At 43.7% G+C, this 16,129-nt stretch overlaps 2 protein-coding genes across 8 annotated transcripts in view; one reads left to right on the plus strand and one right to left on the minus strand.

Moving 5' to 3' along the window:
• Pde6d (phosphodiesterase 6D) overlaps nt 1-9,633 on the minus strand; it is a 44,193-nt gene extending 34,560 nt beyond the window's left edge. For 2 of the 3 annotated variants that reach the window (XM_028876237.2, XM_037210051.1), the window contains exon 1: nt 9,154-9,633. In XM_028876237.2, coding sequence (XP_028732070.1) covers nt 9,154-9,203 — 50 coding nt within the window. In that variant the 5' untranslated portion in view covers nt 9,204-9,633. Of the gene's footprint in view, nt 1-8,413; nt 8,801-9,153 lie in introns of those variants that run through there. The other variant, XM_037210050.1, reaches the window with a different exon arrangement.
• Nucleotides 9,634-9,705: 72 nt separating this feature from the next.
• The window catches only part of Cops7b (COP9 signalosome subunit 7B), a 30,443-nt gene continuing 24,019 nt past the window's right edge, over nt 9,706-16,129 (plus strand). For 2 of the 5 annotated variants that reach the window (XM_028876233.2, XM_028876234.2), the window contains exon 1: nt 9,706-9,951. Coding sequence is in view for 1 of the 5 variants with exons in the window: in XM_028876234.2 (XP_028732067.1) it covers nt 9,892-9,951 (60 nt within the window). In the remaining 4 variants the exon portion in view is untranslated. Of the gene's footprint in view, nt 9,952-13,770; nt 14,535-16,129 lie in introns of those variants that run through there. The other 3 variants (XM_037210048.1, XM_037210046.1, XM_028876232.2) reach the window with 3 other exon arrangements.

Raw genomic sequence — 16,129 nt, forward strand, 5'->3', positions numbered from 1 at the left:
ACGATTAGACAATCTGTGGTCAGTGTTCATTGGTTGTATGGCTAGTATATTTTGGTTGCTCTCCAAGAATTTGACAGATTTTTAAAAAATCGTTTTAGGAAATCATAAATGTCAGTATCATTTCTAAAACCTGGACTAGGCAATTATTATAGGCAACACTGACATGGGCAATATTAACATTAAAGAGAAATAAAATGTTCTACTATTTCTTTTCTTTTTGGGACTTGCTATGTAGACCAGGCCTTGAGCTAATGAGATCCTCCTGCCTCTGCCTCTGAGTGCTGGGACTAAAGGTGTGTGCCACCATGCCTGGCTTTTATTTTTATTTTGAGACTGTCTCACTGTAGCCCAGGCTGGCTTGAACTTGCAGCGATTCTCAGCCACACAAGTGTTAGGATTAGAGGTGAGAGCTACCACACCTACCTAATAGTATACTATACTTAGTAAGGAAGCCTAGTGAATAAATGGAAGATGCAGACTATTTTTGTTTGGTGGTAGGAGTTGAACCTAGGCCCTTATACAGGCTAGGCAAATGCTTTACCACTGAGATATACTACCCAGCCCAAGACAACTGTTTTTGCCTGGAAGCAAAGACCAAAGTGTAATAAGAGGCCACGGAGGCTTCAAGACCAAACTCTGAGAGAAAAGCAAGGGAACAAGTTCAAACTGCATCAATTTTTTTTTTTTTTTAAATTTTAGCTATCTGCCATCAACTAGAATGGCATTCTTAAACAACACCCATTAACTAAATTATTTCTTCAGACCCAAAAGAGAAAGGTTATAGTTCCTCAGATCAAAGCATAACCATAGTATAGACATTACTTATATTTCAGAGGACTAAGTAGCTTTATAGTCATATTAGCACTAATATTACTATTACTTTTTTGAGATAGAGTCTCTTGCAGCCCATGGTGACCTTGAATTCAATATATAGCTGGGATGATGACCTTAAACTTCTGGTCCTCCTGCCTCCCCCCCCCCCCCGCCCCCGTTGGGGGGGGCGACTTATAGGCATGTGCCACCATGCCCGGCTTTTGTGTACTGGAAACCAAACCCAGGGCTTCATGATCACCAGGCAAACATTTATTAACTGTGCTACAGCCCCAGTTCACTACTCTCATTATTAATAATTATTAATAGATTGAATAACTGTAGTTAATATTTATTACTATATGCTGGGTACTGTGTTATATTTAAATTTCATCTAATTCTTATAACAATCCTCTGAGAATACAAGTTATGGAAACTGGGGCATAATGAGTTGAAAGTCATAAGGCTTCAGGTAGCAAGTCTGAACCTACAATTTTACAGTCTGCTCTATTTGCATAGCAGTTACACACACAATTTGGATAGTTATTAAGTACTCTCTATAGAGGCTCCAAACACACACACAAGAAAGCAAAGTAGTGTTCCTCTCCCTCCAAAGTTGTTCAAAATGAGTTAATGTTCAATAAGAAGACAGTTTTAATAAAGTTGATTATGTCTTCATTTATTCATTGTTTTTTTTTCTTCTGGGAAGTATTCAATACATTCTTTTTCTACTCTGAGTCAAATGTTTATTTTCTTAATTCATATTCCATCTGAACATTATATTAATATCTAGAGTATTAATAAATGGAGATAATTAACTTAAAAAAAAGAAACTACATAGTTGGGCATGGTCTTTTAATCTCAGCACTTGGGAGGCAGAGATGAGGCAGAGGCGGGAGGCTCTCTACGAGTTCAAGGCCAGCCTGATCTACATAGTGAGTTCCAGGACAGCCAGGGCTGTGTAGAGAGACCCTATCTCAAAACAAAAACAGAATTCTATATTACTTCTACAGAGATTCTAATAAAGCAAATATCCAGTGGATTAAAGATAATAAAATCATAAAACATAATCTTTTCTGACAGTCTTTTTCCTTATATTAAAAAAAAAAAAACAACTTTAAAAACTCTGGCTTGGCAGCACTGAGCCATCTCACTGCCTCCCTCCATATTCATTTATGAAACTCGTTTATGCCAATGAAAAACATTACTCAAATAGGTAAAATAATATAGAAGCCATATGAGAAACCTAGTAGTTTAAGAGTACTATGGTGAACTAGGCTGTAGTTTCAGCTTGGGATGCTTAAGAGGGAGTGATGTCTTATGTTAGGACTAGCCTAGACAACACAGACCCTGTCTCAAACAAAAAAGCACTATGATATCATTGAAAGCAATTGACAGTACCTATCTTTGGAAATTATGAACATGATAAACTTGAGTAAAAACATTTCAAAACAATTCTCTAAGTTTTTTTTTTTTTCCTCTTTCGAGACAGGGTTTCACTGTGTAGCCCTGGCTGTCCTGGAACTCACTCTGTAGACCAGGCTGGCCTCGAACTCACAGAAATTTACATGCCTCTAACCTCCCTAGTGCTGGGATTAAAGGCATGAGACACCACCACCTGGCTAATTCTCTAAGTTTTACAAAAGCAAGTAACAGTAAACATTAGTCACATTAGTAAACTACACTAAATATATTAAAATACTGTGATAAAATGTAACAGCAAAATAAGACAATATTTAAAATTTTTTTTTCGGTATTAAAGATTGAACATAGGTGAGTATGCTTTTACTGTCCTCTTTTTTATTTTATTTTAAACTTTTACTTTGAGACCAAGTTGCCCTGGAAGGCCTTGAACTTTCAATGCTTCTCTCTTAGTCTCTGAGTAGCTGGGATTACAGGCTTGAACCACCAGGCTTAGCTAGTAAAATCATGTTAAAAATACCCCTTCTAAACAGAAATAAAGGAGGAAATCATTCATTTTGTAGCCTTCAAGTGTTGAGTACCCTGTGTATAACAGCCACCCAACAGACCTTTGTTAGATGTAATAAATGGGGAATGTGGGATTCATAACCTATCAGCTGTTTAAAACAATCAAATCCAAAATCTATGCAGAAGAATCACATTTGCCCCCAAAATATTTTATTCGTAATTTTCACTTACAATTAGGAAATGTTATTCTTTTAACAAACAAAAAAATAGAAGACTCTTAATGTGTATTGTATGAGCTGAAAACAGGTAAGATGGGGTGGGATAGAGATACTAAGAAAATGAAATCCTGGTAAGTACTTTATTTTTCATGTAACATAACAAATATGAAACCTTCCATGAATTCTCTCAGTTACAGCTGAGTTTTGCAATATTATTTATGCTTACTGAATATCTATAGTGGACATATGAGCAAAGCTTTGTATGAATAAAAGGGACACAAATATTTATGACTTTATAGATACACACTCATGTCATGACAAGCCCACTGAAACTATATTAAACCATATCGTGAAACTAGGTGATTACCCAAGCACGGAGGTATGCATGGAACAAGAAATAAGTCAATGAAACAATATTCTAAAAGTAAACCCATGTCTTATGGAAGTCTGTTATTTGACAAAGACAGTGTTCCAAAACAATGGAGGAGGGGTGGTCTAAGCAGTCAGTAGACAGCACTGGAGAGCTGGCTTTCCAGACAGCTTATCTCACCACACACTGTAAGCATAAGTACGCTTTAGGTAGCTAAAGGGTTAAGTACTGAAAACGAGAAAACAGGTCATTTGATTAATCTTAGGATAAGAGAGATCACCAGCACCTCTGTAAAGCCACAAGCATTGTGTTATGATTCAACTGTCCCTCTCTACAGGTAAAGTATTTTTATGAGCTGAACCAGAGTATGAGGGAGATCTTCCTAAATAAGACAAAAGTGCAAAAGCCAAATGGAAAGTATAGATACATTTTAAAAAATACTTTAAAAGAATTCCGTTCAACCAACAAAAAGGAGATAAGCCAGACACGGTGGCACAGGCCTGGCACCCCAGTTTCCAGGAGGCTGAGGAACAAAGATTACTAGTTCAAGACTTGCTGGGGCTACAGAATGAGTTCAAGGTCAGTCTGGGCAACTTCATGTGACTTTGTCTCTAAGTAAAAATTCCAAAAAAAAAAATTTAGGGAGATACAATGGGCTGTTGGGGAAGAAGTTACTGTTTTCAGTGCTGGAGCCACTGATGAATTACTCACACACCAGTGGACCAGTGGAGGGCTCCACAACCATGCCCACTGGACGACCCCGGTTATACCCAGTGAGTCAGTCACAAAGCAACTTGATGAGACTTGATGGGAATGGGAGGAAGAAAAGAGAAGGTGGGGAGGAATGTGACTACTACGTATTCTATACACAGTATAAATAAATGAGCTGGGATATCCTTAAATGGCAGAGTGCTTGCCAAGCATGTGATTCAACCTTAGGTCTATCCCTAGTGTTGCAGAAACAAAAACCCAAAACCAAAATCACAGAAAAGGATTTGAACAGTATACTATTACAAAATACTTAAATAGATACATTAGGCAAAAGGCTAATATGAAAAAATATAAACAACATCAGAAAGTGGCAAGAAAACAAACCATAGTAAAATAGGTAAACTAACGAATAGTTCGGAGAAGAAAATTGAAAACGTTTGCAGCTTCATTGCTAAAAACACTGCCAGGACGTAAGGCTCAGTGTATATTAGGCACCTTTCCACAAGTTTAGCTATCAATTCATTTCACGTCACTACAGACCTAAGACAGATACTGATGTTAGTCCTACTTCCTACCTAAGAAGACTGGGGTGAAACTGCTCAGGAAAACAGGACTAGAATCCCAAGGCGGGCAGTGCAGCTCCTCAGTTCAGTATAGCTTTCCTCTGCCTTTTTCTGAGATGGTGCCTAGAATTTGCTATATAAATCAGGTAAACTAAGCTGGCCTCAACTCAGAGATCTGCCTGCCTTCGCCTCCTAAGCACCGGGGTTAAAGTTATGTGCCACTACCACCTAGCACTTAACCACTATGGCACATTATTTTTCTAGAGAGCTGGAGATGCAAGAATACAAATTTTAAAAAGATACATTTTTCTTTTAAAATGAAACAAGATTTTCAATAAAAAAAACAAGCAAACAAGTCAATGTGCAAAACTGAGTACTCTTGGTGGGAGAATATAATTTTTTTTTTTTTTAAATAGTAATGTGGCATTTTGAATGAGAATAGCCTCCAGAAGCTAGCTCATATATTTGAATGTTTGGTCACTCACTAGTTTGTGGAACTGTTTGGGGAGGACTAGGAGGAGTGGTCTTGTTAGAAGTGTATTACTGGGAGTGGGCTTTGGGGTTTCAAAAACCTTCAACCTTCCCAGCTAGCTCTCTCTGCCTAGTATTTGTGGATCAGATGTGAACTCCAGCACCATGCCTGACTACCTGCACTCTCTGACCCTCTGAAACTGTAAGCTCAACACCCTTTCTTCTCTAAGCTCCACTGGTCATAGTGTCTCATCACAGCAACAGAAAAGTAATAAGACAAGTAGTAAGCACAAAACCTTTTTCAGAAACAATCTGAAAACAGTTCAGAAAAAAATTCCAACAAAAGGTGTCGAGTGATCAAGTTGTTTCTAACATAAAATTATTTTTTAAAAAATGACAGTAGAAGCCTGGGTGGAATGTGGTGGCATCAGAGGCAGGCAGATCTGTGAGTTTGAGGCCAGCCTGGTCTACAGACAGAGTTCCAGGGCAGTGAGAGACAACCAAAGTATAAGTATACTTTGTATATTTTTGTCTTGAAAACCAAAACCAAACCAAACAAACAAACAAAAAAGAGAGCAGGTAAACCATACAGTTATTGTTTTCTTTCTCTCTCTTACAAAGACTTACTAATTATGTGTATGTGTGCCTACATGAATTTCTGTGTGCCACATGTGTGCAGGTGCCCCAGGAAGTAAGAGGATGTCAGATCCCCTGGAATTCAGCTACAGTAAGTTGCCAACCGCCTGGTGTGGGTGCTAGTAATCAAATCCAGGCCTTTAAAAGAACAATTAACATCCTTAAGTTCTTAACTGCTAGCTAATCTCCAGCCCCATTTTCCTTCTCTTCACTTCCAAATGTCAACAAAGGACACCAGAGGATGCCCACTTCATCCCTCCCATGCTGATTGTTTGGCTGGAACCTCCAGCTTGCTCCTGCAGAGTCTGAGAAGACCCATTCCCATCTCTCCAAACTCTGCCCACTCAGAGAGTCTCTGAACAAAGGGAAGGCACCAAAAAGCCCAGCTCTACATTCTCGGTGGTCACAGCAGCTCCTCTCCTGAAGTTGCCTGCAGCCTAAGTCCCCCACCTACACATTCAGTTTTTAACCATACTTGGGCACAAACCCAGCCTGTGGAGGACAAATCATCATCCCTCACCTACTGCTATATAATCTCCCTGCTTTAGTTCAGGCGTGTGGCTTCTCCGGCCTCCATCTCTGGGACTGGAGAGCTCACCAGGAAGTTGCTTTGCTCAAATAAACCTGTTGTTATACTTTTTCAGTTCGGCTTGATCTAGCTTACTGTGTTGGCAGAGAGATCTATTATCGTGCTACAGAAAACCTATTAGTAACTTCTATGTGGCTGCTTCCCTTTGTTTTATGATTTAATCAGCTCAGGTCAAGCTTCCCCTGAAAGCCTGTTTCCGAAGCACACTAGCCAATTCACTCCTCTTCTCTTCTCTTTTATTTTTGGTTTTTCAAGACAAAGTTTCTCTGTGTAGCCTTGGCTGTCCTAGAACTTGCTCTGTAGACCAGGCTGGCCTCAAACTCACAGAGATCTGCCTGTCTTTTCCTCCTGAGTCCTGGGACTAAAGGGATGTGCCATCACACAAGGCTTTAAGTCTTTTCTATATCTGCCCTTTAGCCTTTTTCTCAACAGGTCCATGTCAAGAGTAAAGGTGACAATGTGTAAGCTTTTCTGCTATATTCATTTATTCCAAACATTTGTTTTTAGCAGTGCTAATTATAATCTGACAAAAGCATTGCTTCTGGAATTTAATTCCCCACAGCCTATGGTTTATTATCCACAGCATACACATTAATAATATAAATTATTTAAAGGAAAAATAAAGGCCATGTTATAGCTTTTCTAACACTTTAGTCATCCATATCTGCTTAGGCGGTCCATTATAAAGACAAACAGAATCGTACATGAAGCTATAAAAAAGTCTGTTACTAAACTTCACTCTGTAAAAACACTGAACGTGCATCATGAATGGCAATATGTAAGGAGATGCAGCCTTCTGTTTTTAAGAAGCACAGCAGGGGCAACTCATTTCCCAGTCCCCTCCCAGCTGCAGGGAGCTGTTTCTTTTCTTCTCAATACACACTGCTTGCTTGCCCTTAAAACCAAACCAACAAAACCTCAGTAGATTTGTTTTCACTCGAGGAGTTTCCATTTCTGCACCCAGAACTTCCTGTGTTGTTTTTTTCTCCCTGGTACTACAGAACCCCGAGGCCTTGTTTATACTTCCAGTCCACCCCTCCACCCCTTTTAAGACTGTGGTGGGTTTTGGTCCTTTTTGTTTTTTGGATTTAGGGTTTCACTCTATAGCCTAGACTGGTCTTGAACTCAAGACAGTTTCCTGCTCCGGTCATCAAGTGCTGGGATTATAAGCATGGTCTATCATGCCTTGCTAAGCACTCTAAACTTTACTGTAACCCTTGGTTTCTTTTTCTGCCCCCCACCCCCCAGTTTTGGTTTTTCGAGACAGGGGTTCTCTGTGTAGCCCTGGCTGTCCTCCTGGAACTCTCTCTGTAGATCAGGCTGGCCTTGAACTCACAGAGATCCGCCTGCCTCTGCTTCCTGAGTGCTGGGATCAAAGGTGTGCGCCACCATGCCCGGCCACCCTTGGTTTCTGACTATAACAAAGCAATTAAATATTGGAAGAGGTGAAACAGGGTCCTGTCTTCACAACCACAGGCTGCTCAGAGAACAGTGCTTTCCTAACCTCCAGGGGAGGAAGGAGCTCAGTAAGCCATGGCTACATTTCACTGAGGGAGGAACTTAGGAATCGTCCATACTGTATGGAAGGGGTGTAAGCAGAAATTAAGGCCAACAGAATGTAAAACCGGAACACATTTCATCCACGTTCTGAATCCTAGTACTTCCAGCACTTTGGAGACAAAGGCAGGTGGATCTCTATCTGAGGTGAGCCAGAGGTACACAGTGTGACACTGTCTCCAAAACAGAACAAACCCTGCAAACCTTCCTTACTATAGAGAGGTTACAATGGTCACACCACAACAGGCCTGAGGCAACTGTTTCTTTCCTTTCCCTGCCTCCCCACTTTTTCCCTTTATGAAGGAGGGTCTTCCGCAACTCAGGCCGGCCTTGAACTCTCTATGAAGCTGAGGATGACCTGAATTTCTGATCCTCTTGCTTGTATCTCCCAAGGACTGGGAGATACAATAGGCATTCAACACTATGTCCATGGAGGCAATCATTTCTTACATTGTACCGTGTCCTCAACACAAGGAATTGTGAACAGCCCCACCATAATACATTAAACACAGCATGCCAAGGAACAAAGACAGTTTTGCCAGGAGTCAGTTCAAAGTACCTCAAGGTATCTCTCACACATGCTCATGGTCCTCATCTTGCTGGAAAGAGAACTTGAGTGGCTGAGGAGAAAAGTGACCCTCCAATGCTTCAAAGGCCAAGAAAGTGTTAAGGTGGGGTCGGGCTTGGATTTCTCCTTCCCCCGCCGTCTCCACCACTCCAGCCCTAACTCCAGCCCTAGAAGAAGCCACAAGTGAGGAAGAGAAGTTGTGGAAACCAGACGGGGGTTGGTGGTGGTTGGGTGGGCGTGTGTGGAGTGAGATGGGGTACCCAGGAGCATGTACAGTTATCTCACACAAGGTCACTTGCTTGGCGTCCCTTTCCCCTGCTCCCTTATGGGCTTCCCGCCAAAGATGCTCCGCGGCCGGCTCGGAGGCCAGCCCGCCGCACCCCCTCGGCCTCGGCATGCGGACCGCAGCCCCCTGCCAGCCTCCCGGCCCCGGCGAGCCCCCAGGACACCGGTTTTCGGGGCGGACACCGCTCGCAGCCAGGTCCCAGGGCTCCTCCGCCTCCGTCCCCCGGGGCTCCGTCAACGTCCCCTTCCTCCCTCAGGGCGCCCCTGTGCCCGCCTCCCGTTCGCAGTCCCTCCCGGGGGGCTCGGCACGCCGTTCCTCTCCTGCCCCCTCTCGCAGGCGAGGTGGCCGCGGTGCCCACCGGGCGCCCCCGGCCGCGGCCCGGCTCCCCGGAGCCACGGCCTCCTCCCCAGCCCGCCCGGCCCCGCCCCTGCTCCCGGGCGGATACAGTTTGAAGCCTCTCAGGATATCCCTGGCCCGCTCGTCCTTGGCTGACATGATGCGGCGCCTGCCGCCTGCGGCCCTCCCACGCTGGCTCGGCGGGGCCTCGCAGACGGTACCCAGGAACCGAGACGGAGCTGCTGCCCGGCCGGACACCTCAGGCAAGCAGCGGCGGCGGCCAGACCCGAACCGGCCTCTCCCTCCCCTCGGCTCCCGCTCCTGATCCCTTCTCCTTCCCTCTAGTCGTGGAGCTCCCGCCCTGAAACCAATGGCAAGCCAGCCTCGGCGATTGGCATTCCGAGTAGCCAATAGCAACGCTCAGCGGCTTCGCTCGGGGACGGAGAGCGTCAGTGGGAAAGGCCCTCCCGGAGGAGTCCCGGAGGACAGAATTTTGTTCGTGTTGTTGCCTAGAGTTTGTCCCAGCGGAGCGGTGGCTTGAAACCCTCAGAAGCTTGAGGCACCTACTCCGGTCGCCGGGTGCACTGGCGGTCTGAGACTATGGCAGGCTGCTCTGTGCAAGGTGGCAGAAACTACATTTCCCAGTCTCCCAGGGAGTAGGCTATCCCAGCTCGCCGCTAGAAGCCAGGGACTACAAATCCCAGTACAATCTGCGCTCGGTCTTTCTAACTTAGGCTCCAGTGTGCCGCGCAGTGTGCGCAAATTTGGAATCCTTCTGTAGGGTTGCTTTCTGAATCCGGTTGGTTTCTTGAAACCCGGCTGGAAGGTCCTTTTTCTCCCTGGAGACATGACAGCCCACCGACAGTTAACTTCTGTTTACAAGGAACTCAGAAGTCTGCAAACCATGGTAAGACTGCAAACAACTAACAAACCACAGATTAAGCCTTGGACGATATTAGAACAAAATGACTTCCTCAAATAGTGCTAGTTTATTAGTCCGAGGTGCATTTTTACTTGTTTTGCAGGGTTTATGTTGTGTTTCTGCTTCGGACTGGGAGAGATAAGGATTGTATACTCAATGTCAGTATAGGAAGACTTAAAAGAGTTTGCCAACCCGATCACTTTTTAATCTTTAATTTTTTAAATATGAAGAAATTGAGGACCGGAGAGGCAGACTGGCCCCAGATCACAGCAAGTTGAGAAAGTTAGAATTTGGCTTGAAGTTTACTGACCTGTAGTCTAGTCTCTTTGCACTACACTGGGTAGGCGATATTTTTAGCAGCATGACAATGTGATTGTTTTTCCCCTTAATGAACGGTTTTCCCAACTAGTGTTGAAACACTCAGAATAGGTAAGTATTTATTTGGTGGATTTCCTGAAAGGAGCTATAGTGTGAGAGTGTGATATTCTCAGTCTAAATACGTCTTGCTATTTTGATTTGATTTTTTGCCATTCAATTTGACATTTAATATAATTTTCCGAGAAAGTAGGGAAAGTTGTTTTAACCCTCCGTTTCTTTAAAGACGCCCATGTCCTTCTGTAGGCTTTCCCATTCCTGTTCCTATTATACCCATTTGAACACCCACCCATTTTTTTTTTCCTTTCAAGTAATTCAGCAAACTTTCTTTTTCTTTTTTTTTTGGTTCAGGTACTGAGTTAAGGGAAAGGTACGTCACTATCATTTGGAAGGGAGATAAGGAGATTCAAGATGGAGTTGATAAGTGGCACAAAAGAAAAGACATTAGAGCGTTACTGCTTGGCCGTTAGGTTAAGATAAAGTGGAGAACACCTTAGAGGTGCTGATGAAGTGGAAATGGCATTTTAACTTAAAGCAGTGGTTCTCAACCTGTGCGTCACAGCCCTTTGGCAAACCTCTATTTCCAACAGTGGCAAAATTACAGTTATGAATTAGCAATGAAAATAATTCTATGGTTTGAGGGTCACTACAGCATGAAGCACTCGGAAGATTGAGAACCACTGACTTAAAGGATGAGGGTTTTTCCCTCATGTTACATTTTTTAAATCCTGAGTTATCTTTGTTACTGAGCTGTGCCATATATATATATATATATATATATATATATATATATATATATCCATCAATGTCACTCAAATCAAGATGTAAAACATTTCCAGCACTCATTATGGTCTTTCCCCAATCAGTACCGAATCCTCATATCTGGAGGTAATCAACCACTCTCTTGGTTTTATGGCTCCTAGATATTTTGTCTGTATTTGAATTTGTATGTAGATTTCACTTAAATGTGATTATACTGTGTGTATAATATATGTCTGGCTTTCTTGTTAATCAGTATTTTTGTGTTTGTACCATTTTTTTCAGTTGGTAAGTTGTATGTATAAACCAGAGTTAATATCTTCTGAAATTGATGGACATCTGAGTTTTATCATTGACAGGGAAACATTCTGAAGTGAGCATTCTTGTATGCTTCCTTTTGTGGACATGTTGCATAGATTTTAGGGGAAAAAGTTGTTAATCTTGTAGATTAACATATGGTCAATAGTAGTAGATATCGCCAGTTTTCCAAAGTGATTGTAGAACTGAGGCTTTTACCCACTCTGTAGGAATGTTCTAGTTGGTGTTTGTTCTTGTTAACACTGGGTGTTTGCCATAAGTCTTTTTAATTTTAGTCATTCTGGCTAAATGTGATATTTTGTTAAAGTATGCATTTCTATTTTTTCGAATGCTGACCATCTTAATTGCCTATTCGAATGGTGTTTCTGTCAAATGCTTAAGGCTTTTGATCACTTTTTATAATTAGGCTGTCCTGGAACTTGCTTTGTAGACCAGGCTAGCCTCGAACTCACTGAGATCTGCCTGCCTCTGCCTCTCCAGTGCTGGGATTAAAGGTGTGTGCCACCACCACCCGGCTGATTTGTAGTTCTTTATGTAGTCTTGTCCTGACATATACTTTGCAAATATCTTTTCCAAGAAGGTGTCTTCATTCTCTTACTAGTGTCTTTTGAAATATAATACACTAATATTGTATTAGTGTTGGGGATTGAACCATGATCTTTCCTGTGCGAGGCAAGAGCTTTACTACTCACTTACATTCCATCCTTAGTACAGATTTAAAAAAGTGTCTTGGATTTATTTATTTTTATTTTATGTGTGGGATGGAGAGATAGATGGCTCAGCCATTAAAGGCTAGGCTCACAGCCAAAAATATTTATTTTATGTGTATGAGTGTTTTGCTTGCATGTGGGTATGTGCACCATATGTGTGGTTGTTCTCCTTGGAGGTCAGAAGAGGGTGTCAGGTCCCTTGGAACTGGAGTTATGGATGGCTGTAAACTGCCATGTGCGTGGTGGGAATTGAACCTGGGTGGAGCAATGAGGGCTCCTAACTACTGCACCATCTCTCCAGTCCCATTGTATTTTTTTAGAGAAAGAAAAAGTTATTAAGTACATTGTAAGGGAGCAGCAGGCCAGCAATAACGGAGTGCTGCCTATAGCCAGACGTGATTAATATATTAGAGTAGTTTAAGTTTGCTCTTTCCATTGAATTTAAGAAACATTGAGTATATGGTTAATAGAATGTTTACAGGAAAATAGGAGAGAAAGACATTGTAAAAATAAAAAAGTAAGACTGGGAGGAGGGGACTAGAGAGGCCGCCTGCTTCCTGAGTGCTGGGATTAAAGCCATGTGCCACCATGCCTGGTGCCTTCCATGTCTTAAAGGCAAAAAAGACAAACCAGCCAACCAGACAAACAAACCCAAATATCTAGTTTTTCTTCCCCAATCTATTCTTTTCTATGCTTCCAATCTTTCTCATGGCACTTGATAGACTGGAGCTCTTTGTGGACAGTTTGTTTTTGGGATCATGTGATCATATAACCTTCTGTAATTCCTGCTAGAACACAATAGATAATTAAAGTTATTTGTTTTATGTGTGTGCATGCTTTGCCTGCATGTATGACTGTGCACCATGTACATGCTTGGTGTCCGTAGAGACCCGAAGAGGGCACCAGATCCTCTGGAACTGGAGTTACAGACAGTTGTGAGCTGCTACGTGGGTGCTGGGAATTGAACCTGGGTCCTCTAGAAGAACGGCAGTGCTCTCACTACAGCACCTAGATGTTAATTAAAAAAAGAATGAATCGGTTGGTGTTGGCCTCCTTCATTCCCCTCCTTTCTGATGTGTGTATTCTAATGTATAATAGGTAGAAAGGACTTTTCATGTCTTCAGGATCTGAAAATCTGTGTCATACACGCTGAAGAAATCTGTTGAACTATTTAATTTCACAGTAGCTCTTGACTGTCTTCTCAGGGTGCCAGATGTAATGCCATGAAAGACGTTTTGCTTGTAGAACCATTCATTGTTGGCCCAACTCAACTGCTTAGAATTTATTTTTACTTTTTAATTTTTTTTATGTGTATGGGTGTTTTTGCCTGCATCCATGTCTGTGTACTACATGTGTACAGAGCCTGAAAGTCAGAAAGAAGGTGTTGGATCCCTTGGAACTGGAGTTACAGACAGTTGAAAACCACCATGTGGATGCTGGGAATTGAACTTGGGTCCTCTGGAAGAGCAGCCAGTGCTCTTAACCTCTGAACCACCACTCTGGCACCCATCAACTGCTTAAAAATTTAAAGACTTATTTATTTATTTTTAATGTACATGTGTGTGCTTGAGTGTAGAATGCGCACCATGTGAACGCAGTGTACGAGGAAGCCAAAGAGGGCATTGCATTTCTCTGGAACTGGACTTCAGGTGGGTGTGAGCTGCCATGTGGGAGCTGAGAACCCAACCTGAGTCCTCCGCAGCAGCAAAGGCTCTTAGCCGATGAGCCATCTCTCTAGTCTTCCATCTGCTTATTTGTAAACAGTTTCAGAATAGAGGTTAAGAACATCGTCCTTGGCTTCCATGAGCCTGGATTCCAACATTGCCACTTACTGACTTGAACTGTTAACCCTAGTTAGCATATCGGAAAATGAGAATATTTTATACAGATCATAGTTTTATGAGAACCTGGCAAGATAAATATGGACATCTGTCAAATAGAAAAATAGTTCAATAAATAGTGTGTCAGGACGCCAGGGTAGCCGCAGTTGCCTGCGAGCTCACCTGTAAAGAAAATTCAGCCAAAGGGATGCAAGATTTTTGGCCCAGGGTAGTGATGATGACAGCTACTGTAGAAGCCCTAGAATTACCTAGGCCACATTCCTCTCCTCGGGCGCTATGTTTTACTTGCCTTTCCTCCCAGTTCTGGGGCTGCAGCTGGGCAGGGACCCTCTTCTCCCGCTTCAGCCTCACGCTAGGTGGGAGGTTGTGAAAGCCTAGCGGGAACATTGTGTAGGCGGAACTCGAGTGCAGCGGTGGGAGGCTTCCGGGGGAACAGCACCGGTGACGGGTCGGCGGAGACAGAAAAGCGCCGGACGCCCGGCCGATCATGGAAGCTTGACAACCTGCAGGCAGGCTCTGGGAGGCCGAGACATCGGCGAAGAGGACAGAGAGTCGGCGCAGACAGGTAGGGGACGGCAAGAGGGCAGGCCCCACTGGTCTTGGCTGGACCTCCAGCTTCGCTCCCGCAGGCTTTCCCAAGAAAGCCGATGGCCACGCCGCCCCGCCCCCGTTGCAGGACGCCGGGAGGTCTTCTCTGTGTGCTGGTGGTAGGAGCAAGCCCATCAGTCCTGACGTCCATTCTAGTTTGCGACTGTCATCTTCCGCGCGGTAGCTGCCCTCGATGCGCTCCCTCCCACAGAGGCTGTTTCCTTTGACCCTTTTGGCGTTTCAGAATAGCGTCTTCCCGAGACGGGCATTCATCTCCACTCCGTCCCTATCCGCCTCCTCGAGGAGCCTCCCACTTCAGAAGATCATCATCTTATTCCATCTAGGGTGTCCCCACAGACTTTGCTCTTGAGATTGAGATCTTTCAGAGGCACCTCAGTTTCTTCCCGTCTCCAACACCCCTCGCACCCGCTCCTTCCACTTAGTCTCTTGGCTGAGAGGCCCACTTATCTTTAGAGTTGTGTGTGTTTGCGGGGTGGGGTGGGACCAGGTTTTGTTCTTCATTTTCTTTTTCTTTTTTCTTTTTGGCTTTTTTGAGACAGGGTTTCTCCGTGTGCTTTGTGCCTTTCCTGGAACTCCCTCTATAGTCCAGGCTGGCCTCGAATTCACAGAGATCCTTCTGCTTCTGCCTCCCGAGTGCTGGGATTAAAGGCGTGCGCCACCACCGCCCGGCTGTTCCTCATTTTCTAACTTAGTCTTCTCCTCACCTATCTTCCTCGCCTTCTCCTTTTCTTCTTTCCTCAGCTTTCCTTTTTCCTCCCCAGGACTTTGTTTTCTAGTCTCAGTCTCTCTCTCTCCTCCTCTCTCCTCCCCTCTCCTCCCCTCTCCCTCCTCTCTCTCCTCTCCCTCCTCTCCCTCCTCTCCCTCCTCTCCCTCCTCTCCTCTCCCTCCTCTCCTCTCCTCCCCTCCCTCCCCTCCCTCCCCTCCCTCCCCTCTCCTCCCCTCCTCTCTCTTCTCTCTCTCTCCTCTCTCTCCCCTCTCTCCTCTCTCTCTATGGTTTCTCTGTGTAGTTTTGGTGCCTGTCTTGTATCTCGCTCTGTAGACCAGACTGGCCTTGAACTCACAGAGATCCGCCTGGCTCTGCCTCCCGAGTGCTGGGATTAAAAGCATGGGCCACCAACGTCAGGCCACTTTTTTTGTTTGTGATAGGATCTTCTTAGGTAACCCTAAGTGAGGCAACATACTTACTTTTCCTAATATCCTGAAAGGGCTGGTCTTTGACTTTTTTTTTCTTCATTTGCACAGGCACACACAAACACACACACCTTTTCTTTCGTTTGTCACACTCTTCAGTGTGTATTATTTCTGGAAGAAAATTTTATGTGGGATTTCTTTAGTGCCCATACACACTCATCATATCTTTATTACACAATTGTTGAACTCTTCTGTACCTCATATCTTGACTATGACAATACAATATCCGCATTGGGGGTAGTAGAGATGATTCAGCTGTTAAGAGCATTGGCTGGCTGGGCAGTTGTGGCACACACCTTTAATTCCAGCATTCAGGAAGCAGAGGAAGATGGATCTCTGTGAGTTTGAGGCCAGTCTGGT

Source organism: Peromyscus leucopus, chromosome 13 (assembly GCF_004664715.2).
Source record: "Peromyscus leucopus breed LL Stock chromosome 13, UCI_PerLeu_2.1, whole genome shotgun sequence".
Classification (NCBI taxonomy): Eukaryota; Metazoa; Chordata; class Mammalia; order Rodentia; family Cricetidae; genus Peromyscus; species Peromyscus leucopus.